Source organism: Carassius gibelio, chromosome A9 (assembly GCF_023724105.1).
Source record: "Carassius gibelio isolate Cgi1373 ecotype wild population from Czech Republic chromosome A9, carGib1.2-hapl.c, whole genome shotgun sequence".
In the NCBI taxonomy this organism is placed as follows: Eukaryota; Metazoa; Chordata; class Actinopteri; order Cypriniformes; family Cyprinidae; genus Carassius; species Carassius gibelio.
The window spans coordinates 15,612,131-15,637,888 of NC_068379.1; the positions used below are offsets into that span (position 1 = coordinate 15,612,131).

The 25,758-nt window shown below is 38.6% G+C and overlaps 1 protein-coding gene across 3 annotated transcripts in view; it reads left to right on the top strand.

The window, feature by feature from the left end:
- The first annotated feature begins 1,164 nt into the window (after nt 1–1,164).
- The window catches only part of LOC128019734 (integrin beta-5-like), a 30,033-nt gene continuing 5,439 nt past the window's right edge, over nt 1,165–25,758 (top strand). Inside the window, exons 1-11 of one of the 3 annotated variants that reach the window (XM_052605911.1) lie at nt 1,457–1,507; nt 1,594–1,681; nt 2,113–2,198; nt 2,518–2,725; nt 2,826–3,075; nt 5,921–6,089; nt 6,894–7,055; nt 7,855–7,950; nt 8,035–8,124; nt 9,409–9,543; nt 13,492–13,921. In XM_052605911.1, the coding sequence (XP_052461871.1) occupies nt 1,466–1,507; nt 1,594–1,681; nt 2,113–2,198; nt 2,518–2,725; nt 2,826–3,075; nt 5,921–6,089; nt 6,894–7,055; nt 7,855–7,950; nt 8,035–8,124; nt 9,409–9,543; nt 13,492–13,921 (1,756 nt within the window). In that variant the 5' untranslated portion in view covers nt 1,457–1,465. Of the gene's footprint in view, nt 1,682–2,112; nt 2,199–2,517; nt 2,726–2,825; nt 3,076–5,920; nt 6,090–6,893; nt 7,056–7,854; nt 7,951–8,034; nt 8,125–9,408; nt 9,544–13,491; nt 13,922–25,758 lie in introns of all 3 variants that reach the window. The other 2 variants (XM_052605909.1, XM_052605910.1) reach the window with 2 other exon arrangements.

Sequence of the window (25,758 nt, forward strand, 5' to 3'; positions counted from 1 at the left end):
GTGGATAGGTTAACCGATATCTGCGACTTGCCCGCGGCCTCAGTGGGATTCAGTTGAGATCTATAGTGGATATGACTTCTGAGCTTCTCACACAGGCCTCTACCCCATCATGTGTTTGAGTTTGTGCTGCTTTAAGCAGTGGTAAATGCCTTGCAAATAGTTCCCTGACCAGTTTGACTGGATTTCAGTTGTCACTTCAATTTTTGCAACTACTTTTTATGTTATGTACAGCCATTTCATTGTAATTCTTTATTCAGAGCATTTCCTTCTCCTGGAACTGGAGTAATTTTTGAACTCATTTCAGGTTTTTCAGATTTTCATCTCTGCTATTGTCAGTTATAAGTGCATAAATGTGTTTCCTGAATAAAACAGTTTCCTGTGTTTCCTATAATGATATGATGAGTGCAAGCCCAGGCACCATGTAGAGCTCCTCAATTCAGATGTTCAAATTTTGGATCATTTCAAGCAATCTGACAATGGTCTTTTGTAGTTGTAAAAATTGTCAGAGGTAGAGGGACCTTTTTATCACTCCTGTCAGGTCCGGTGAAACCAGAACAAAAATTGTGTGTGTGTGTGTGTGTATATTTGATGTCAATACCTAGGTTTTCAGCAGTTCTTTCTGTGAAACAGGTGGGGATGTAATTAGTGGTGGTCACGTGTCTGCTGACCGTGCTGGATTAAATTTCCAGTGCAGATCTTAAAGGATTTAGATGTTTAATGTACTACTGACATATCAAACACATTTATAAAATGCTTTAAATCTAATTTTACAACTTTAAGAAGAAACAGCATGCAACTAAATATTTTTTTCTCGTGTAATTTGAAAGTTTAATGTGAGATATTGATTCACATTTCAGAGCAAAATGTGATTGCTCAGTCCATTACAAAACACCTGCATTGGTTACTATAGTCAATTAATTAAAGGGTTAAAGTTCCTTTTAAATTGCTTCGTCCTAGTCGGCGTTATTTGTTTCCCCTCGTATTCTGTTTACTAGCCCCGCCCTTCACCTGATTGCTATTTTTATTTGATTGGTAAAGATATTTGAATGACCTGTTTACTGTCCAATCAGTGCATGGTTTGAAGTCGACTACCAGCCAATCCCAGCGTAGGGGGCGTGGCTTATTGTGAAAACTGGAAAAGAATGTCCAGTCTCTTCTCCCATGGGCGGAGTTTAAAGTACTGTGAGGGACGCGGTCCGCAGTCGTCTGTTGAACTTCCACGCTGAAAACTACCGGATGGTGAATTAAACAATCTGTTTACGAAAAGTTCTTGCGACTGATTTTAAACTCAGTATGGATACAGTGTATATTTAAGTAACTACTGCAGTGGACCTCAGACAGTGTGCGACAGTAACACTCAGCTTCGAATGTGGAGTAGCAGTATCGCCTCGGATCTCACTCATGTGTTTACAGAGCAGTTATCTGGACTGGACACTAACTTCAGTCATGTGTGCGCCGCTGTGATATGGAGAGGATGGACGCAAAGAAGATCTCAGTCACTCACTGTATAAAAAACGGACATTTATAATATAACCTTTTAATACAGTTGGACAAAACTCCCAGTTGACGTTAAACGGGCTTTTCATTTTGTAAGGAATAATGTGGAAAACTTGCCCATTTACGCGTCGCCCGGTTCTTCTAGTTTACATAGTCTTGGATATATTTATTCACAGCGTCAGAGGTAAGTGTTTAGTGAAATCACATCTGTCATCAAAATGCCATATAACAACGCAAATAGATTTAATACATTATAAATTAGTAAATGTGAATACATGAAATAAATGTTGTGGATTTTGTGAAAACAAGTCCTACATTTAATAAACTTAAAATAAATGTTCCCTAATTTCTGTAGTAAGTGATTGCATCAGTTTATTTAGTATTTCATTTACGTATTTATTTTACTGCCATGATAATACGTGGAGGACAGTTTGCCATAGTTTTTATTTTTCTAAACATTTCAATTCTATCGTTTCTTTTTAGCATGAATCACTTGTGTCGTAGTATTCCTCAGTTGTAAGGGTCTTTAAATAAAAGTGTTAAATGCATATTTTCTTAATACCGATTTGACCTGCAATCGATCGTTTATTTATTTATTGATTGATGTATTTTAAGGTCTCAATGTTTGCATGAGCGGCAGCGCCACATCTTGTGAAGAATGTCTCCTCATTCACCCGAGCTGCGCCTGGTGCGCGCAAGAGGTAGGCGCGTGCACAATAATGCGAGAATCTGTTGTAATGACAGTTCATGTTTGAGTTCTTACTGTCACAAAACCTACTGAGCCGCCTACCTAGACAGTATTTTTAACCATCATAGACTTATTAAAATACTGTCTAGTAAGGTAGACAGGCCGCTGATTTATTTCTAATTTTAATACACTTGCATAATGCAGTGCTTCTGACTGTTGACCGATTGCTAAGAGCATTAGAGCTGTACCTCATCTCATTTGTGGGTTTGCTAATTTATTTAATGGTTTCCTCACATTACTTACAACAGTGAACTTTTTTTTTTCTGATTCAGGACTTTGGACAGGTCAGAACTCTCAACTCACGATGTGATTTTAGCCAGAACTTACTGAAAAGAGGATGCGATGCACCTTTTATAGAAAATCCCAGGAGTGACAGCTCTCTGTTGCAGAGCAAACCTCTGAGCTCCAAAGGTTCTGGGGTGACCCAGTATGATGTCATCCAGATATACCCACAGAAGATCTCTCTCAGCTTAAGGCCTGGTATGCTTCTGCTGATAGATAAAAAAAACAAAACAAAAAAAAAAACATTTGTAGATACCTTGAAATTGCGTGTTAGCATAATTACTCTTACATCCTTCAGGTGACCAGACCTCTTTTGAGGTACAAGTGCGTCCTGTGCAAGACTACCCTGTTGATTTGTACTACCTGATGGACCTCTCGCTTTCCATGAAGGACGATCTGGACACAATCCGCAACCTGGGCACCAAGCTGGCTGAGGAAATGAGGAAGCTTACAAGTAACTTCCGCCTTGGCTTTGGCTCCTTTGTGGATAAGAACATCTCACCCTTCTCCTACACAGCCCCCAAGTACCAAGACAACCCATGCAATGGGTAAGAAAGAGACCTCTCAGATGAGCTGTAAATAGATTTGGGATCTAAATTCAAATGCAAAAAGTCTCTCATGCCTTTTGCCCTTTAATGCCCTTTGTAATGCAATGAAGAGAACAGCTACTTGTTAGTGAGAACTTTTTGGACACAGTACTTTCTCACTTGGTGAAGTGTATGTGTCATAATTTCTTTCCCTTGTGTTACTGAAAATAGCCCTGCTTTGGCATAGCCGTGTCTTGTGGGGAAAGTGCATCATTGGAAATCCAAAAGCACTTGACATGTCACAGTTCTGCACTTGTTAAGTCTTACCGCAGTCTTAATTCACACTTTAAAATAAATCCTTAATTTAGTTAAGAGAAACAGTAAGGCATTTTGTCCTGCTTTCACTGGTGGATATCGTTCTGATCCAATGCAGAATAGTGGTAGAACTTTTGGAAAGTGTGACAGAGCAGATTGAGTTTGCAAAGCCAGTACTGCACATGGCCCAGAGAAGCTATTACACCATGCAGCCCCTGCCCATCATGCATCAGTGACCATGTAGGTTATGCTTTCAGTCCTCATAAATGCTCACTGTACCACAACAGATATCATAGGGACAAGGTATATACCTTATCCTGCAAGGAATACACGTCACACTACCCTTTCAAAAAGAACTATTTACTACTATACATTATATTTAATATTTTTTTTACAATATTTCATAGAGTAATTCAACTAATTAAAACATTTGATCTGTGATACTATATACCAGTGTTGTAGTCGAGACCAGCTCATTCGAGTCCGAGTCCAGATCGAGTCCAGAGAGGGTCGAGTCCGAGTCAAGACCGAGTTCAGAAAGGGTCGAGTCCGAGTCAAGACCGAGACCAGAGAGATTGGGTCTGAGACAAGACCTAAAGAAATCTTCAAGAGTATGTAAAATGTTAGGTGGAAACAATAAAGGGTAAAAGGGCCACATAGTATGTGGTGTAAAGTTAATTTTATTAGTATTATGAATTGTTACTTGTCAATATTAAGTGCTCATTTTCACATAACATCGTTGTACCACTATACACATCCATATAACCTTTCTAGTACAAGTAACATTACTGTATGACTCTATATTGTAATTCTACATAACACTTCTAGTACAAGTAACATAACTGTACCACTATACCTGTAAATGTTCAACTGTAACAGCTTTTACATAACTTTTAACCTTGAAGCTTAACTAATGACTGCTAATATCCTTACAATGGCTTGGATTATGTTCACTTTAGATGTTGTGAAGATTACAGATGGGCAACTGTAGTATTACAACTACTTTTCAAAAAAATAAGTGAGGAGACCATCCTGCTACCCAACCAAGCATGATGTGGTCTCATGATCAATCCACCCAGACTAAAAACTCTCTCTACTGGTGCAGAGGAAGCGGAGACTGACAACAGTTACCATTTTATCACTTTCTGTAACAGCATCGGATAGTCTAATGCTAATTTCCCTGGATGGTGCGTTTTAAGGGTAAAATACACACTAGTCGAAGTTTTTTTTAGTTACGGAAGGCATTCACACAAGAGCCGACTGACTGTCCAGGAAAATTTCATCCAAAAGTGTGTATGTGCCAGGGGAAGAAAGCTGGATGAAATGCCATATAAGTTCAATGCATTCTGTCAGACATTTTTTGGGGGGGAGATGTTTAGTGTTGAGACAGTCAGTCTATATAATTTAATTAAACAATTTTTTTTTTTTTTTTCTGTGACCATTTTGTCCTACTTTGTAAAAAATAACACAGTTGAGAGAAATAATGTAGCATTGTGGCTTTCTGGAAAGCGGGATCACTACAGGCGGATGGCAGGAGGGTAACTTAAGGCCGGTGACACACTGGCTGCGTGGCATCTCTGCTGCGTGCCAGAAGCGTGGTGGCTGCTTCGCGTTTTCTGTGTCTTTACACACCAGAATATGCCTGCACGCGGCGCTTGGCGCGCTGCTGCGGCTGTAGGTGACATAGAGGGAGGCATCCGAAAAACCAGGCTCTTGTCTTCATGACAACAATATCAACTTTTTTTTTTTTTTTTACACACCTACTGATAGGACAAAATAGAGTATGTTTGACAGGTGCAATATTTGAAAATCGATCATTATTAATTTATTTTCTAAATTACATTTATATCTGAATTTATGCCAACCTATAGACTTTCAAATATCAAAATGTCATGAATTAATATGTATTTGTGTACAAAATGACATATCTTCCTAGTATATTTTGCCTGGAAACGCTTCCAACATGCACGCGTGTCACGTTAAAAATATGCGTCGGTTCTATTTCTAGCATGCACGGGTTTTCCGCGCGTCTCACGCAGGCAGTCTGCAAGATCTAACCTGTTAACATGGGAGCCGAATTAAAAACAGACACGCCACGCAGCTGAGACGCTTGCGCCACACATCCAGTGTGTCGCTGGCTTAACGTCTCACGTCAAAAGAAAATCACCAGTCATTGGATGTGTCAATCAATTTCAATTTAACATCAATTCAAATAAACATTAACAATACAGTAATAATCATGAAATATTTTGATTGGGACTCGAGTGGACTCGGGCATAAGTCCGATTCCTAATATGTTCGAGTCCGAGTCAATACCGAGTCAAAATGCACACGAGTCCATGACAAGACCGAGACCATTAAAATACGGTCTCGAGACCGAGTCCAAGACCGAGTCCGAGTCTCGAGTACACAACACTGCTATATACATAATCTGTTATACCATTTGGATGTAAAATGGTGCTTTTAATTAATGACGTTTCAGTGTTGCTGATTAAGCTTCTGGTTTCTTCATCTCTTTCTTCTTTCAATGTTTTTATAATTTCTCTCACAGATACAAGTTGTTTCCAAACTGTGTCCCTACGTTTGGTTTCCGTCATCTCTTGTCTCTTACGGACAAGGTTGACCGTTTTAATGAAGAAGTGCAGAAGCAGATGGTGTCGCGGAACAGAGACGCACCAGAGGGGGGGTTTGATGCCATTCTGCAGGCTGCAGTTTGCAAGGTAAGCAGTCAGTAAAGACGGGTCACTTTGCTGTTTCATCATTAAGCTTCTTTGACTCCTTCAACTCCCCGTAGAGACAGGAATCCTGTCCAGTAGGCTTTAATGAAAAGAGAGAGAGTGTCTTGCTGTCTGAGTTTTAAAAGAGACATGCTAATATTGACATCATAGACTGTACAAATATTTGCTTTGGCATGAAAGGCACGATCACAGCATGCATGAGAGGAAGAGACATTTATGCACCGTACAGTGTGTGTTAATCAGTGCTCGCTCCTGTTCGTGTGACTATTGAGGTCTTGTGTGTTGAATTTGCCATGGGTTTCTCAGTTGTTCAGAAATGCTTGAACATCCTATTTTAGACTATTCAACCATCTAAAACGCTAGTCAACATGTTCTCTGACTTTTGTACATTGCATATTTGTATGTAAAACTTATGCAATTGTGAATAAAATTCTGTGTTGAGACACCAGTTTAAATGTATGTACTCCGTTTAGTCTCTTCATAAATAGGAGGCCATAAAAGCTGTATGCACAATAATAAAAAAGAGCTGCCAAAATGCTTTAAAGTTCTATTTCATATGCTCATTTATACTACTACGACTTTTTATTTTTAAACAAATCTATTTCTCAAAAGCGATCGTAGATGTGTTTTATTTGGAAACCTCTAATAATTTCCGTAAGTGAATACACATTCATATGTGACAATCTATCAACCATACAGAAACACTATGAAATATTAAAATGAACATGGTATAGAGAGATGACGAGATATGCTGGCGTAAGTGAGCGTTTCTTCTCATTGTGGCAGGAGAAGATTGGCTGGAGGAAAGAGGCCTATCATCTCTTGGTGTTTGCCACCGATGACGTCCCTCACTTGGCTTTGGATGGCAGGCTCGGTGGACTAGTGTATCCTCACGATGGACAGTGTCACCTGAACGACAAGAACGAGTATAGTGCTGCAAACAAGATGGTAAAGCTTTTATCCTTTTAAATGGATATAAACCGAACCAAACGAATGTTCTTCAAGTTTATGTGGAGACACGTCTGGGTAAATGAATTGACTGTTTGGATGAGATTAGATTGTTTTATTGGAAATGCACTTAATGCCCAATTGGCTTGTCTTTAACTGCCGTCAGCTATAAATGCTTGAGATTAAAAAGCTTAAACCCCAGGAGTTCTCGGTTTTCTAAACTGTATTAAGAAACCTTTAAAGGGATTTGTGGATAATTTGGTTGTAAGGTTTCTTGCACTTACTGTTTCCCTTTTTTTACCAGTTAATGTCTATTTGAACATTTATACAGGGTTTGAACTGGTTAAAATAAAAATTTTTGTCGAAGTGCAAGAACAAATGCTGTGCTCGTCTCGTGCAGTTTGGGTTTCATCTAAAGCAGCTGAGTGTTTTAAGAGAGAGAGAGAGAGAGAGAGAGAGAATTCTCAACCAGGAGCAGTGTATGCTTTCTAATGCGAACTAAGATCTAATATTTGCATACATTATGCATACATCTTGTTCTGTAAGAAAACGCCACTCTTAGTGATTATCACATCACTGGTCATTCGTTAAAGAGATTGGGCACAAACTCTTTGGATTCTCAAGCAGCTCAGTAGCAGAGGACAACTGTAGCTGAATACAGAGGAAATGGGTGGGAAGGGTAATAGAAACCATGGAGGGGAATCAGAAAAGCGTTGACTTCCTTTTGCAAACTTCCCAACAAAAAGAGTGCGAATAAATGTATCCTACTGATATATGGACATGTGCTGTCTCTCCACAGGACTACCCTTCACTCGCTCTACTTGGAGAGAAACTGGCTGAAAACAACATTTTCCTTATCTTTGCTGTGACCAAAAGACACTATGTTCTTTACAAGGTATGTTTCATTCACCATGAGCTATTTTGATCAGTGTTGAGCTGGTTTTGTTTGGTTTTGTTCTCAATGTCTTTTTACCCGTAGAATCTCACAGCATTGATCCCTGGGACTACAGTGGAAATTCTGGACCAAGACTCCAAAAACATTATTCAGCTAATTGTGAATGCATACAATGTAAGTTGTTCTTATTACCATCTTGTACCTGTGGGCGCACACAAAAGAAAAAAAACTGTAGAAAAAACTGATCCCTTCATGTAGGATGTGTATTGTAAGGTTCAAGGTTGAAGCTGTGATGTTTATTGACAGCCTCTTGTGAACGCACTGTTCATTTTCAGGGAATGGTAAACACGCTTCAGGGTCAGGCAACTGTTCTATAACAGTAGACTACTAAAAAAAAGAATGCAAATTGATTGCAGTTTAATTGGCAACTGAACCAATTACCCATTGTTTTCAGCTAATAAATGGTTAGGAATTGAATTAGAAACAGATGTTGTTGTTGAGTGTGATTTTTAGGAAAGCTTTGCTCTTTTGCTGTGTCTTCACTGGGTGGTCACATGATTACATAAGATAAGAAATTTCCTGTTTTTGTCAGTGCAGAACATTTGATGGGCTTGTCCATGTGTTTGCTTTGGTTCTCACAACAAGCTTTGTAGTCTGGTATTGCTGTTTTGGAAGAGCACTGCTGTCTTCTAGGAAATGGACTCTAAAGATGTTCTTTGGCTGAACATGTTTTCTTTTTGTAATTGAGGAAACTTTTACACATGCATTTTTATATAAACTTAAACCTAAAAAGTTGTTCACATGAATAACACCGTTCCAAAGTTTAGAATATATTATTCTTTTATGTTAGTTTTTGAAAGAAGAAAGAATACTTTTCTTAAGCAAGGACACATTCAATTGGTCAAAAATTACAGTACAGACTTTTATGATGTTACAAAATATTTATGTTTCATATAAATGCTGTTCTTATGAATGTACAACAGAAATAGTGTCTTACTGACCCCAAACTTTTGTACAGTAGAGTAGATCCACTGGAAATTTGTCTTGAAGTCTTGCAAACACATTTTAGCATGGGAAGCTGCATCATAAGAAAAAAACAAAAACAAATGATGATGTGGGGATATGAAAAATGTAATAATCGGTTTATAACTGGTGATAGATGCAAATTATAAAGCCAGTTATTTTTTTATTGACCCAAGTTACTTATCTCTCCTGACTGTCCGTTTACACCAAAATATGTCAAAGGCTTTGAATGCTTTCATGGATATGATGTGTTGTTTTTAGTGGTATTATGCTGTCCAAGAATATGATTGAATGTTTGTGGTTTCACTTTTTGGTGCTAGAGCATTATAGAAACCAAGTATGTCATTTTCTCCATTACCTTTGAAATTGTTACTAGTGATATTAGAGGCTTTTGAATTTCATGCATGATTTTGTTTTGATTTTTCTTTAATGTAGAACATCAGGTCGAAAGTTGAGCTGAGCGTGTGGGACCATCCTGAAGATCTCAATCTGGCCTTCACCGCCACCTGCCAAGATGGCCAGCCCCTGACCGGTCTCCGCAAGTGTGCTGACCTCAAAATTGGTGACACTGTTAGTATTTTATCAAATATTGCCTGTGAACAGTTAACTGTTAAAATGCATAACAGCTGATCCTGTCCTTCTGTCTGCAACCTGAGCGTTTGATGTGAAGTCTATGGCAAGCAGCTCAGATCTTTATTTATACCTCTTGGATTTAAGCACATGGTGCTGTATCCTGTTGCCTCGTACAACTAAAAGAGAACTGATGGTAGGCACAATCTTAATGAGGATGTAGAGAAAATGACAAAAGATTAAACCTTACAGTTTCCCAAAGTGTTCAGAACACATTTGCACTCAGATTGAAACTTGACCCTTGTTGACCTACATATAATATCCTGGAAGTGAAAGCAACAGATATTTTTTTTCACTTTCCTTGAGGAAGTGAAATAGAGTGACAGGGAAATGCTGCAAAATAAGTAATGGAAATAATGTTTTCTTGTTGTTGTTGTTGTTGTTGTTGTTGTTTTTTTTTTCAGAGCATGACTTGTTTTTCATTCCAGTTCAGTTGCATTTTTGATGATTGCGTAAGAGGAATCATAAATTTGGTCATTTCATACAAGAAGCTCTATTTGAGCCAGAAATGCCTTTTAGAATTAATGACAGTGCAGTTCAGTGACACACACATTTCAGATGTTCTGTGTGCATGGATTGTGGCCATTTACAGATAACTGGTGTGATTTTCAGCAGGTATAAGTAACATGGCTTAAATACTGTCAGACACTTTCAGGCATATTGTTTAGATCTTCCTGTGTTAGATGAAGAGTTATTTTCTCAACAATAACATGTTCGATTTGAATATGCCATGGTCTGCACCCTCACATCATTGTTGTTCATATGGTGTAGATTGTAGTCAGTGCATCTCCCATACTTTTTCTTTATTAGTCAGACATGGCAAAACTTCCATAGAACTACTTGGTACATGTCACCATGCCATGATCTGACCCTTGGATTCAAGCAGAGTTCTCCACTCTTGCCTGTACCATTCCCATTTTGCCTAATTGAATGCAGAGAAGGATTGTGAGGGGAAAGTGGAGGGGTAGAACTAAATACCCTCTCTGAATGGAGCGACCCAAGTTTTCTAGCTGCTCCAATAGGTCTAGGGCCTTTGTGTCTCATCCACGAGGGAAATTTGTCACACTGTGCCCAAGTGCCAATCATGGCTTTAAGAAAGGGGAGCACAACCCAAACAGAATCCCATGTGTCACTCACGGTCCTCTGCCGAACCCTCTGAGGAGTCGCTGCTGCATTTCAATGTGCTCACACAATAACACAGAGTTCTTTCTGTGGAAAAACATAGGCCTTAGATACAGAGGCAGCAGCCCAGATTCTAAAGTTAAGCTTAGATTCCTTTCACAGAAGTAGATCCAAGCCCCAAGAGACTACTAAAATGTCCCATTCACGTACCACATTCATCTAATCCTATATTAAGCTGCCTGGTGTCCCAGGAAACATCAGTTTACTTTTGGATAGACTTTGTTTGCCATGAATTTCTAAAGCTTTGCTCACTGTTGTGCAAATGCAAGAACACTAAGGAATGGGGAAGTGTACAGTCAGGAGCACAAGTACAAAGTTTCTGATATAGCGATATATTTTAGATATAGGAATAAGTGTTTAAGAAGAACAATGGCATATGTTTGCTTTTGACTTTGGTTGGGACATCACAGCAGGACCCCTACCCACACACCGTACTTTAAACTCATCGTTGCAACTTTGTTCATTCCTGAAGTGAACTTTTAGATTAACTGCATAACCACACAGACTTCATGGAGTTTTCTAATGCCGCCTGTCTTCATCTGACTGTTGCCGTGTACTCGTGACTTGCATGTATCCTTAATCCAGTTCTGCAGCTCATTGCCTCATTGAGGATATACTACTTGCTGTGCTTTTGTCTGTTTTTCCCCTCACTTTCCTACTTTTCTTTAGTTGTTTTCAGCATGATCTCTAAGGAGTAGCATATTAATGCAATAAAATATGGTTTTGTTTGATGTAATTTTATGATGCTGTTGGTTTTTCAACAGTTAATTTTATTTACACCAATTATTATACACTACCATTCCACACCAAAAGCCACAGTAAAGACATTTTATAATATTAACGATTTTTATCTTAACTAAATGCTAATGTTCTTTTTTTTTTATTAAAAATCTTGAAAAATATCATGGGTTCCACAAAAAAACATTAAGCATCACAACCGTTTTCAACATTGATAATAATGAGAGATGTTTCTTGAGCTTTAAATTGGCATATTAGAAAGAATGAACAAAATCAAATCATCATATTAAATTAAGCTTGCTGGACAGGTCCGAAACATTACCCAGTTATTCAAGATTTCATGAACAGTTGGCATGCCAGGACAAGACCCTTTCCCACACGAATAACAGTAAAAAGTATACTTGAACAGAAATAGACATTTTGAATATTTGCTGAATTGTTGCTTGCCTCCCATTTGTGTCCAGTCTTTTCTTCATATTTTTTACAGTGAATGTGTGTTTTCTTTAGACTATTACTTGACTGTAGGGTGACTAATAATGTCAAAGTAACAGCACCCCCTTTTCCATTCAGATAACTTTACTGACAGCCTAATTGTGACTTAAGAAGATGTGAGCCTGTAGTCTAACTCCATCAGTATGACCCTCTTTGGCCCAGCTCTGAGCTCTAAACTCTCAGGTCTGGAGGGCTCACTGATTTGAAACACTACTTCAAAGTGTTCAGACTCAGCACGCTGGGCTTGTCCTCTCTCCTCTGGGTGGTTCTGAATCAAAGGCCAGCCAGGCTCCATGTTTTTGAAGGTGTATGGTTTTCTGTCCCTGAGGATCCACATAAAGTTTGCTCACTTCTGGGAAATTAATTGATAAAGTGATAAAGGCTCTTTTTGCACTGCATGGTGCATTACAGTAATCCAGTGCAGTTGTAAGACACTCAAACCACATCTGAAGTAGAATACAAAATCTGAGAAATGAGTTAGAATTTTATCTTACCATGAACTGATTGATGTTGAAGCCTTCCTTCCTCTGGGTTGTCATCATCAGGGTGGAGTCTGTCTCTCCTCTGGTCTGAAGGTCTGTGATTAATCTGACAAGTATGATCTACATCAGTTAGTGAAGTCTGTTTGTCATACGGTCCACCAGGGGGAAATTAGCCTTCCTTTGATTTAGCATTTCTGAAACTTTGGTTCACTTGTCCCAAAATAATGTTTTGGTTAAATGTCTGAAATAAGGTTTGTGTTTAACGCAAGCTTAAGATATTTTCTTGTTTTATTAAACATTATTAAATGCATCAATAATACCCCGCTTGTGATTGATGTTAGCAGTTGCCAACTAGTGGCTAAATGGGACTACAGAGCCTGTTGGGGACATCAATCATTACGCCAAGCACTAAAGCTACTAGTCTGCTTTTACAGCCTGTTGTGTTTATACCTGTGCTTTGGCAAACTAATGTAAAAATCAACTTTTGTTGGTCACAGAGTTTTCCAGCAATAATCCAAAAGCTAATGGAAAATCTTATTTTGTCAAGTTAACCAGGGACATGCTAATTAAAAAAAAATGTCATCCCTCTAGCAATGAATAGCAGTGTCCCATTTCAAGGTCTGTATCCTTCAGTTTGAACTGAACATTGTTGAATGTTACAGTTTTGCCTATAGTGGACTTTTTTTTTGTAAGTAAAAACAAAGCGGGGTTCGCAACCTGTCACATATGTTCACCTTGTTCTGTTTTTGTACAACTATAAAATTGCATCTTGGTAAGATATAAGTCAACATTTGAAAACATTTTTGAAGTGTTTTGTTTTTCCCTTCCTTGTGTCCTTCATAGCCCAGGAAACAAAGCACTCATTTCAAGGCTGCATTTGAAGGAGCTTGCTGTAAAGTGCTGCTGCATTGCATTTGGGCTCGTAATGCAGCATTTGAATTGGTATAAAGTTTGTGTATTTAGTTACAACCTTATTGTCTGTTTTTTCTTGCAGGTCTCCTTCAACGTAACGGTAGATGCTCGAGGATGTCCTCCGAAAGGCACCAGGAAGAGTTTCACCATCAGGCCTGTTGGTTTTAAAGACCATCTTGAGGTCTCTGTGGACTACCACTGTGATTGTAGCTGCACATATTTCACCAAGGCCAACAGCAGCCGCTGCAACTCTGCCGGCACTTACAGCTGTGGGATGTGCGGCTGTGAGCCCGGACACCTGGGAGCCCGCTGCGAGTGCAAGGAGGGTGAGGTGGACCACCAGTATCTCAGTGCCTGCCGTGAGGCTGAGGGCAAGCAGGTGTGCAGCGGCCGCGGAGAATGCAGCTGTAATCAGTGTCTATGCTACGAGTCCGAGTTCGGCAAAATCTATGGCACCTTCTGCGAGTGTGACGACTTCTCCTGTGCCCGACACAAGGGTATACTATGCTCAGGTAAGATGAAAGAATTTATTTGCTTATTTGATTGCCATTTCAAAGAGGAAATCTTTGCATTTGCGTTCCATGATGTGTTTTTACCTGCACCTTGCAAAGTGGATTGAATTTTCAATACAAAATGTGGAAGTTTATGGTCCATGTCCTAGTTTTTCAGCTGCTTATTTGGCTTGCCATGGGCCACTTTAGGATGCTACATTTGTGCCCAGTGCATTTGGTCATTTCTTGCCAAAGAGCTGTTGGCCTGGCACCCCATCTCCCTCTCCACAGGACGCATCTCTGCCGTGCAACAGTGAGAGCTTTGTAGAAGCCAGCATTTGTTTAGCCAAGCACACAATGGCTGATCTATGAGTAATAAAGCTCTGTTTTTCTTTAGTCAGCATAAACTGTCAGCCCAGCTCAAAATGGACATTTGTTGAGCTTCTGTAGCAATAATGCCATTGCTAGAATTGAGGATATATCCCTTTCCTGCTATCTCAGCCATGGAAAACTCCTTGTCTGCAGTAATTAGTCCTTAATGAATCTGGGTGATTTTGCTTTTTTTTGCATCACTTTGCCATGGTGAATTAACTGGGCCAATTCTTGTAAACTCGCTAATAATGGCTGTGGGAAAATACAAATGTTGATGAGAGTTCTCTGCAGGTTTCGTTGTTAAAGGCCTCATAAACATGCTTTGTGGTATTTTGATTTGGCTATGCTTCGGCGCGAACAGCTTGTTTTACAGTATGGGAGTTGCAAGGTGTTTAGAATCGAAAAGAAAGCCCCAAAGCTAGTGTTCATCAGGAGAGTGCTATGGCTTCTCAAACCAGCAGGCCAGCAAGATGAACCCACACCAGGGCATGGAAATACTGTCATCATTTACTCACCTTCCACTTGTTCCAAACCTTTCTGAATTTCTTTTTTTCTGTTGAGCACAAAAGAAGATATTCAGAAGAATGTTAGTATCTGAACCGTTGATGAGCACCATTGACTTCCATAGTAGGAATGACTGAATGTGATGACATTTTTCTTTGTGGAAGACGTGAACTAATCCTTTAAAATATTTTCTTGAAGTACCGCCTGAGATTCTATGTCTAAGGGGTTTGGCTTTCAAAAGTAGCTTTGACAACTTGTTTTTTTGTTTTGTTTTGTTTTTTGTTAAATACTTCCTCCTGTAACACATACAGTAATATGCGTAGGCCATAGGTTGAAACCCCCTAAATGTGTAATCACAGTTTATCTGCATCATAAGCCACTTGTACTATAAAAGCTTTTAAACTGTTTTCAGGACCAATGGCAGGAGTGTTATTGGAGTGTAGTGCAGACACCAACAGATTTCCTTTTTAGCATGTAACTTGTAAGAATCTAGAATTATGATTTGGTGCATGTCTAACATTTTATTTACTTTCATTTTAATGTTAAATGAGTGTTGAAACCTTTGTGTGTGTGAAGGATTTGGCTTGTTTGCTTTATAGTGTAGATAGTTGTGATAAAGTGAGGAGTAAACATGACCCGGTTGAAGGGTCAGAAGGAAGCTGTGCTGAAGTCAAACAGTCGTGAGGGGGGCGGAGTCACTTTAAAGCCACTCCCTCTGCCACTTTATTACTGGGTCAATGGGCTTGGTGAGCATGTTGTGACTGAATGCTGACTGGCTGACAGCTTCTCAACAATACAGAACTGGTCAAGAATAAGCTGGTTTTGTGAAAATGGTGTTGCGTAACTCTTAATATGTATATTTTTTTAAGCTGACTTGATTTTGTTTGTATATGTCATGTAAAGGATAATACTATAATTAATTAATAATATTAATAATAAATACTTGCACAGAGTGAAGTTATTCAGTTATAATGCTTATTCAGGTCAGTTATCAGACTAAAATATTTGACAGCAGAATGGTGTGATTGACCAACCAGAGACCTGTGCATTTATTTTTTTTAAAAATTGTTTAACCATTTTTATTTTTACGTAAGATATACGTGCTTCTCTCTAAATCTGTCATTGAAATGTTGGTCAGATGTGATCACCGTGGCCTTGCTTGTGGTGCTGATAGGCAGCGCAGCACAGGTTACACATTCATGTGTCTTGAGTCCTAAGTGAGAATGACAGGAAGTTTAAGCTTCGGAGCTGTTCTTGATGGTGCCCCTAGTAAACCCCAGCTTTGTAGAATTGTTCTATACATCTGCTGCTGATTTAAATTGCTTAATAACACAGCATTAGAAATAGTGACTAAGTGCCTCAGACATATAAATGTGCTCCTTTTTTGTTCTTTAAATCTTCAGCCTTGTGTGGACCTAGTCAATTAACATTGTAAATGTGAACATGTTTGTGTCTGTTGTAAAGCTGGCAATTGAGTGTTTACCCAATTTTTATATAGATTTTTTTTAAATCCGGGTCATGATTTCACATTATTTATTCAATTAATTATTTATTTTACAATACGGTTTCAAAAATTAAGTAAAGTGGCAAATGCTTCATTTTCTTTAAAGAACCCTGAAAAAGCATCATTATTTTTCTTTTCAACACTGTTAATAGTAAAGCTTGTTTCTTGAACACCATATCAGCACATTACAAGGTTTTTCTGAAGCATCATGTGACACAGAAGACCGGGGTAATGGCTGCTTAGATTCAGCTGTGCATCACAGGAATAAATTACAATTTTAAAGGTATTTTAAAGGCATTACTGTTTGACATTGTTTTTGATTACTTGAAGGAAACTGTGGTGATCATAAGAGACTTCTAAGAGAATCTACTGACCCCAAACCTTTGATCGGGATTGTGTACAAACAAGAAATCAAATGTAATGCACTCGACCCTGAGCAGTATACAATCAAACAAGGGCTTTTAAACTGTTGTCACCAACTTGTAATAACATCCCAGAAGTGATGTTTGTTGTTGTGGGCATATACAATTTTTTTTTTTTACTTTTTTTTTTTTTTACTTTTTTCTCAAAAGCATTTGCAATCTATCCAAGCAATATCCTAGACACCTGGTTGTTTTTGGAGCTGTTTTTCAGATGTTTCAGATGTTAGCTTATGTTAGCAGTAAGCACAGGGGGCAGATGGGATGTTGCATGTTGAATACCAAACATATGCTGTAATTTGGATGTAATGTGGTTTCATTTAACGTTTGGCAAACATTCCAGCAACTCATCTCTGTAACTGTACACTTACCATTGACATCTTTTTTCCACCCCCTGCATCCTCATTTACCCCAGTGAATGACATCAGCAACTGGCAACACAATGATCTCAGAAGCAAACAAACAGACAAGGCCTTCACCGCTTTACCATCATCAGAAATACAGGAAACTCTGGTGTGCATTGGGTGATTGGATATAAACACTTCATATCTGTTTTTGTTTGTGGTGTGGAGCGTGGGACAATTTATGAGATCAGTGTGGTCACATGTTGAACAATAGAGCTGTCAAGAACCAGACGCAAACTGGTTCTTAAGTTTGGAATAGGATTCATTGCACACTCCTTAGTCTATTGATTTGCCGTAAGTGTTTTGATAGCAGAAGAGCTCTGTGAAATGCATGTTTGAGGCAGAAAGATCCATTTTATGTCTATGCAAAGGCATCTTCAGTATCTCTCATGAGTAACATTGTTGATTAAAGTTTATTTTTTTTTGGTTATGATAATGGTGTTTTCAGTTTACAGGCAGAGGAGTCCATTGAGTTCAACAGAGGTATTTTAACAAACACTGGAGTTTGTGGTTATTTACTCGGATGTGTTCTAGTGTCTGAAAAGCATCCCTAAATGCACCAGCAAAATGAAAAGCTCAGCTGAACAAACCTAGTCAGGATGGAATGTGGGTCTTGTAGGAGCCTCAGGGATCTGGATCAGCATGCTAAACAAATAAAACATCTCCCATGATTCCTGCCTCTGACTTTTCTGGCGTACTTTTAAAAGCCAAGCCTTTAGATGAAACATTTCAAAAGAATAGACTGCCAAAAGCTGCCCTTGATGGGTGGTTTGCGGGTATTCATATTCATCCTTTGAAATATTCTGCCTATCGTCCACGCCCCAAATCTCAGCTACTAGGTTTTTATTGCAAAGATAAAAATTGCTAAAAAAAATAAATAAAATGGCATTGCCCTTTGGGCAGGTCAGAGGTCAAGACAGCTGTCAAACAGAAGGTTTTATGGATTCTTGAATATGGTTTCTGCATGTCACTGCATGATTTGGTGCAGTGGTTCATATGTGAGTGATTTCTAACTTGATGCTCTTGGTAAAAGTATTTTGATGCATACAGCTGAGGATGTTTTTGATCTGATAAAACTGGTTTAACAGTGGAGTCCAAAAGCCTGAGACCACCAGTGAAAAGTTACATTTTTCTCTCTCTGATATAATATTATATTAAACATAGCAAAAAAATACAATTTTTACCATCTTATATAATCATTATTATAAATTCATATAATAAAAAAGTAACATTAATTTGTGTTGTAATATAATGTTAATATTATTACATTATGATTAGTGACGCCTCAGGCTTTTCCAGATTTAAATGTATAAAATACTTTTAAAAGCCTTTTAAATGTCAGTGTGTGAAGCTGGGTGGTATTTTGGTTTGTTTCAGTAGTTTTAGATCAGAGTATCATCACCGCACCAGTACACTGCATTCAGCCAGTGCTAGAAAACAAATCTCAGATGTCCCTTTGCACGTGTGTCTCCTCGAGGGCTGATAAAACACACCCAAACTTGTTCATCTTGGTCTTGTTTAGTTGCATTTCAAATCTGTCTTTAAGTGACAACATTGCTACAATGGGATTACTGCGCCTCTAGTTTCAGAACTAGCTCTGGGCAACAAATTGTAACGAGATAATGATAATGCAAAATTACTGTTTCGGAAAGTGGACTAGTCTTTTGTTGATAGTCTTGTGTGCGCACAGACATATTTCTGATGTGCTGATGTTGACACAAGTTGTTTAGCTGTTTTGAATGTATTGTAGCTATCTTCTGCGTCCAATTTTGACATTGGCGAGAGCAAGAAAGGGTAAATAATTAGTGATGAGTCAAAGTCTGCCAATCCTTGTGCACACAAACACCATCTCAGCAGATAGTTAGCTTTGTGAGGAGATTCTTTCTGTCTTTGGATTCCAACACACATGGAATTAGTCATAGTCATTTTTATTAAGACAAACTAAAGAACTGTTATGCGTTTCTCGTTTAGACCGTTTATACAGGTTTTATTTTTTTTAAATTCTTTGAGTTCTAGACATGGTGTTTTTTTGGCTCTTTGCCATTACACTTCCCACACGTGTGTTGTAGAGCAGCAGAAACACTGTAGTTCATTAAATGGTAATTAGTGTAAAGCACCATACCATACCAGCAGTTAAGCATGCAGGGAAATACATTAGCTTTTTCCTAGCCTGAAACCTTATAGATGTAACACAGGCCCAAACTAAAGTCATCTGGCCTTGTTTTTAAAAATAATATGAATTACTTTGTGCATTGTTTTCCTCCGTCTACCTGTTGATTTAAAAGGCGTCAGAAGGGTGTGTGGCAGAAGATAACTGTATTTATCTTGCACACTTGCTCTGTAATTGTTATTGTCTCTGATGTTACCCTGCAATCACATGAGACTAAACTTATGACTGCAATAAATGTCTCAAATGCAATTTTTCTGCTCAAAAGCCTCAAATGTTCAGATGTGCTCCTCATTAATTGGAGATACATGTGAGTCATTTCACAATTATTTTTAACGTATTTTATTCTCTTTGGAGTACATTGAGGTTGCTAAGGAATCTTGTAAAGGCAACAGACATCACATGTCAAGCATCTGTAGACCTTTTTTTTTTTTTTTTTTTTTTTTTTAATGCCAAGACTTCGTCACCTCTCAAGAGATGCAACTACAAGAGGCAGCTTGCCATGTCTTGGCCTACATACTTGCCTTGCACATGTTTCTCTATTGACAAATGAGTTCTACTTCTTAAGCCAAAAACAGTGATCATACTGTTCCTTCAATGTAAAGTCAGACAACACACTGCTTTTGCGTGTTGTCGACCAGAAAGAATGGTATATAGTGTGGAAAAAAAGGAATGGAAGTAATTAAAAAAAAACATGAAGATGCAAGGAGCTGTTAGCTTGTTTGGCAGCTTCCCTTGAATTTTTCATTGGCATTTTATGTTAACTAATGAACTAATGTAAAGTGTTAATTAACAATAAAGAATCAAAACACTTTAAAACAATATCTAGGGCATGTTTTAGTCCAGATTAAAATGAAAAAAAAAGTTTGAAAATAAATAGCCTATTAAGTCTAAATACTTAAGTATTTGTGAGAAGGGTGAAGAGTCCATGGTTAGGGTGAGAGACATCCTTGATGATGTTTCTTGCCCTGCCCAGACAGCGCTTGTGTTAAATGGGAAGTTAAATGGGTGCCGGTGATCCATTGAGCAGTTTTCACCACCCGCTGGAGTGCTTTGCGGTCAGATGCGGAGCAATTGCTGTACCATACTGAGATGCAGTTCGTCAGGATGCTCTCAATGGTACAGCGGTAGAATTCCACAAGGATCCTGGGACTCAGGTGAACTTTCTTAAGGCTCCTTAAGAAGTAATGGCGCTGCTGTGACTTTTTGACCAGGGTGGAGATGTTATGGGACCATGTGAGGTCATCTGAGATGTGGATGCCAAGGAACTTGAAACTTGACACATGCTCCACTACAGCTCCATTGATGTAGATGGGTGTGTGTGCATGACTCCTATTCTGCCTGAAGTCCACAATGATCTCCTTTGTTGGTGGCACACCACACAGCCAGGTGCTGCATCTCCTCTGTATAGGCTGAATCATCGTCATCCTTGACCATACCTCCGTGGTGTCATCTGCAAATTTGATTATGGTGTTGGAGCCATAAACAGGAACGCAGTCATGGGTGAACAGTGAATACAGGATTGGGCTCAGTACGCAGCCCTGTGGCTTTTGTTCACACAGCGCTCGTCCCGGGTCAAACCCCGCAATGTTACTAGGTCCCCGACCCAGGTTCAATGCGGTAATCAATCCCGGGACGTGGTTGCTTTCACAAAGAAGGCGACCCGGCAATGTTCCGGAAATATTGTGGGTCCGACATGCAGTGTGAATGGGGCTAAAGATAGGTGGTTAGACTGACCCAGGTGGGGGAGGGGTGTGACTTTGTAGGCATCAGTCACATTAGTATAAACGTGGTCCAATGTTTTATGTCCCCTTGTAATGCAGGAGACATTTTGATGAACTTTAGGGAGAACAGATCTTAAAGGGCAGTGATTGAAGTCCCCAGCAACAATAAAGGCTCCATCCGGGTGCAGGGTTTGTAATTTGCTGATAAGAGCACAAAGTTATTTCATAGCCACGTTAACATTAGCGTCCAGAGGTACATAAACTACAGCATGTTTTCATGCTGCCATCTAATGTTATGAGTGTGGGTAAACTGAAGGCTTGAATGAAGGCCAATCATCGCCAATGACATCATTACGTCAAGTGCAAAAGAACCTTTTTTTTTTTTCAACCAGTTTATTGACTCGAACTGCCCGAAAGTGATCCTACTGGTGATCCGAAAACCCATGCAACCTGTTCTTGACTCGAGAACGAGTCAATCTTTCGTTCGTTATCTGGCTCAGCTCGGTGTTTATCTTCAGTTCTCTTTTCACAGCAGTTCAGTCACTGTACTGTTTGAGTCAATGAATTACTCCGGGATATTGGTTTATTTTAACTCCGAGGGAGTGTCAGCCACGTTAAAAAAGTTAATGGCTTAAGTCATTTGATTACTTAATGGATTAATGCTTATTGGAGATGCTAACCGTTTCAAACGATTCAGTTCGATTTGGTGAACTGGTTCAAGAAGAACCGGTTAAATATAATGATTCGTTCACTAACCGGATATCACTACAGTGCAGTGTTGTGAACATGCTCACAACAGACCCGGAAGAGAAGACTATGCTGAATAAAGTCGTAGTTTTTGCTATTTTTGGACCAAAATATATTTTCGATGCTTCAAAAAATTCTAACTTACCCTCTGATGTCACATGGACTACTTTGAAGATGTTTTTCTTACCTTTCTGGACATGGACAGTATACTGTACATACATTTTCAATGGAGGGACAGAAAGCTCTCGGACTAAATCTAAAATATCTTAAACTGTGTTCCTCATGTGTTGACTCATGCGGGTGAGTCATTAATGACATAATTTTGATTTTTGGGTGAACTAACCTTTAAGTAGCTTGCTTATTATTTGATCAGCGTTCCTTTAAAAAGGGCTCTCTCTCTCACAGCTCCAGACGGGGAAGTGAGATGTCTCTGGAGCAGAACTGTGTTCTGCTGGTGGTTCCTCACTGGGTAGAACTAGAATGTGGCAGAGATCGCCACTGCCACTAGAGTTTTTTTCAGATCCAAAGGAGGATCTATTTCAAGTTTGCCACCACAGGAAAGACAGAGCAACCACAAGCCATGACCACGTCATGTTTTATCAATTTGATCTGGCATCTGTCTGCAAGTCTGTTCACTTCTGCAAACTACTTTATATACACAGTTTTTGTTTTATCAGGCGGTATTTACTCAGTGCAACTTATAACATCCAAGTGAGAATCACCCTTTCTGTCAGTATTTTGTTGAACCACCTTTTGCTTTAATTACAGTTGTTTTCGGTATACGAGTCTGTCTCTACTAAATTTGCACATATAGACTTTGCAGTATTTCCCCACTCTTCTTTGCAGAACTGCTCAAGTTCAGTTCAATTTGATGGTGAGCGTTTATGGACTGCTGTCTTCAAGTCATTCCACAGATTTTCAGTGGGGTTTAAATCTGGGCTCTGACTAGGCCATGCAAAGAAATTCACCATTCACCTCCATGCTTTACTGGAGGAATGCAGTTATATTCTGATGCCAAATAATTCAATTGTAGTCTCCTCTGCCTCAGAATCTTCAATGTGTGTTTTTGCAAAGCTCGGTCATGACTGCATGAGGCCTTTCTTGAGGGGTGGCTTTTTTTTTTTGCAACCCTCCCATATAAGCCACATCTGTTGAGAATTTGTGATATTGTTGTCACATGCACACAATGACTGCTCTTTGTCATAAATTCCTGCAACTGCTTCACAGTTGCTGTAGGTCTCTTGGCCTCCAGTATCTCTGGCCAGTTTTCTTCTGGCTCTTTCATCCCGTTTGGAGCGACGTTCTGATCCAGGGAGGGTCTGTTTTACCAAATACCTTCCACTTTACTGAGCTCAATCGGTCATATTTTAGTTTTATAATGAAGGAAAAAATGACTTTTTCATCACATAAAGATGGTTATGCCCTTCATGTAGACTTCACAGCAGTAGAGCTCAAGTTTATGCTACTCAAACTGCATTTTACAAGCACAGACTCTGTGTTGACTGTGAAACTTTACACCCTTAAATAAACCTGATACTTGAGGTCGATGGTAATTGTCATATTTCAGTGCTAGCATGGCTTTAGACTCGCTCATGTGTGAATTTGTCTAGTTTAACTGGGATTGTGGTAGAAATGGGCTGAGGCTCATTCCCATGAGGCATGGATCTGCCTTTCTGGCATGACAACAGCACATTTACTCAGTGACCTAAATAAAAGACTGGATTCAGGAATGCTGGGAGAGCATGTCTGAATTGATTCTCTAGCATTTTTTTATTTTATTTGCATTTAGATGATGGCTTTATATTCTAGGTCAGTGTATTCAATTTAAAGAATGTCCGTTCTGAAAATCTGTGGTTAAAACATTGAACATGAAACCTATGGATGCTGTTATTTTAGAGTAAAAGTACGGTAACACATACACACACCTTTTAAAAAGAGATTTAGAAAACGGGTGTGGGGAACATGCCACGACGTGTCTTTGTTCATTACCAGATCCGTTCAGAGGTTCATTCATTCAGTAAAGGTTTTTCAGTGTTTCAAACACAATACATACTACATTTAAAGGGACACTTCACCACAGAATTAATATCTTATCATTAATTCCTTACCACAGTGTCGTTCCAAACCAGTAAAAGCTTTGTTTGTCTTCAGAACACAATTTAAGATATTTTTGGATGAAGACCGGGAGGCTTGTCTGTCCCATAGACTTCCAAGTAAAAAACATTGTCAATGTCCAGAAAAGTATGAAAAGCATCATCAGGATAGTTCATCTGCCATCAGTGTTTCAACCGTAATGTTATGAAGTGACAAGAATACTGTTTGTAGTGAAGAAAACAACACAACAACAATCTGTCCCCTCTGTGTGTCTCCACATCAGTGTAGCGCCATTTTGGAGAATATGAGCTGAACGTAGGCAGCTTACGCTCTTGTTTCAGCCATGCCACAAAAATACGTTTTCTACTTGTATTTATGCTTTGATTTGAAAGAAAACAGTGCATCCTTGTGGCACGGCTGACATAGAAGAGTGTAAATGTAAGATGAACAAAGGGTATATTTTACGGGTTTAGAACACACCACAGGGTAAGTGATTAATAAAAATAAAAATAAAATTTGGGGTTCCCTTTAAATAGAACTAGCAGAAATTTTCTCTCTTATGTTCCTCATAACCCTACCAGACTTGGACTCTTACTTTATTAAAGATATTTATTAGAAAGAAGGATTTATAATGAATGTTTTTTTTTTTTTCTTCTCTTAATTATGAATCACCATTCAATCTTTTGGTAAATCTTGCTGGATATAGTAAATAATGACAAAATGAATGTGCTAAACAAGATAAATGGTATGCTTAATTTCATAAGTGTACAATTAATTGTGATTAATCAAATTAATATAATTTAAAATCGTAATCTATTGACAGCCCTTATTAAAACAAATAATTCTTTTTTTCTGTTTTAGTTCAATATATTTTTTTTCTTTTTTTTCTTAAGGGGATTTTACTAAACATTAACCTGTGATTTATGCACCATTATCTTCAATATCACAGTGTAACCAATAAATGGCTATAAACCGTTTGCTGCAGAGTGAGAACTTAGGACATAAAGCACATTTCTTGATTTAAGGTTATTCCTTTGAATATATTTTCATACATTATTAAAGACTGTTTAATAAAAGTTCACACTTAAATGTTGATTTGAAGTGTCCGTTATTATTACTGCAGTCAAATCTGGAAACAGAAGAAAGCATTTATTACTCATACTAGAAACAGGGAGATCAGTCACATGAAAGTTATCAGAATAAATTTTGGCTCTGTGTGAACAGGGCAATATTATAAAATATATAATTAATTGCATACCATGAAAAAATTTCTACCTTTACAGGAAATAAATAAAATTAAATAATGCAACAACGTGGGTGAATAAATAATGAAAGAACATTAATTCCTGGGTGAACAGTAACTTTTAATGCAGATCTCCTCATCTTTCATACAAGCTAATATGACGTCTCTGGACTAAACATGCATGAAAACTGCAACTTTGGAGCATGTGCGCTCAATTTTCCCAGCAATTTGAAGTTCTTGTGCAGTCAGCAGTGTGAGGCTGCAGTGACAGCTGATGGCATACCAAGTGTTCACCGCTGCTTTCTATCTGTTCACAGCTGGTTTGCCATGAAAGCGTGTCTTTCTTTTTAATCATTTTGGCTGCAAGACCCTTCATGTTTCCGCACATAAAGTACTACATCAGAGTTATTGCAGCCAAATTTGAGTCACATTTGCACATTTACTTCAAAACACAAAAAGAGTTTTGCTCACATTCATTAATGAAGACGCTAGCCAAGAATCCTTGGTGTTGGAGTGAGGAGATCTGCTTGTAATCAGTCCACTGGAATGTGCACAGCCGTGGACCGAGAGACTTCAGAGAATGTGGGAGAAGGAGACTGCAGCCATCTTTGTGTTGGGACAGAGAAATATGTTATGCAAATGTCAGTGAATGTTGGTTAGATGCATGCTCTCATTCTCAC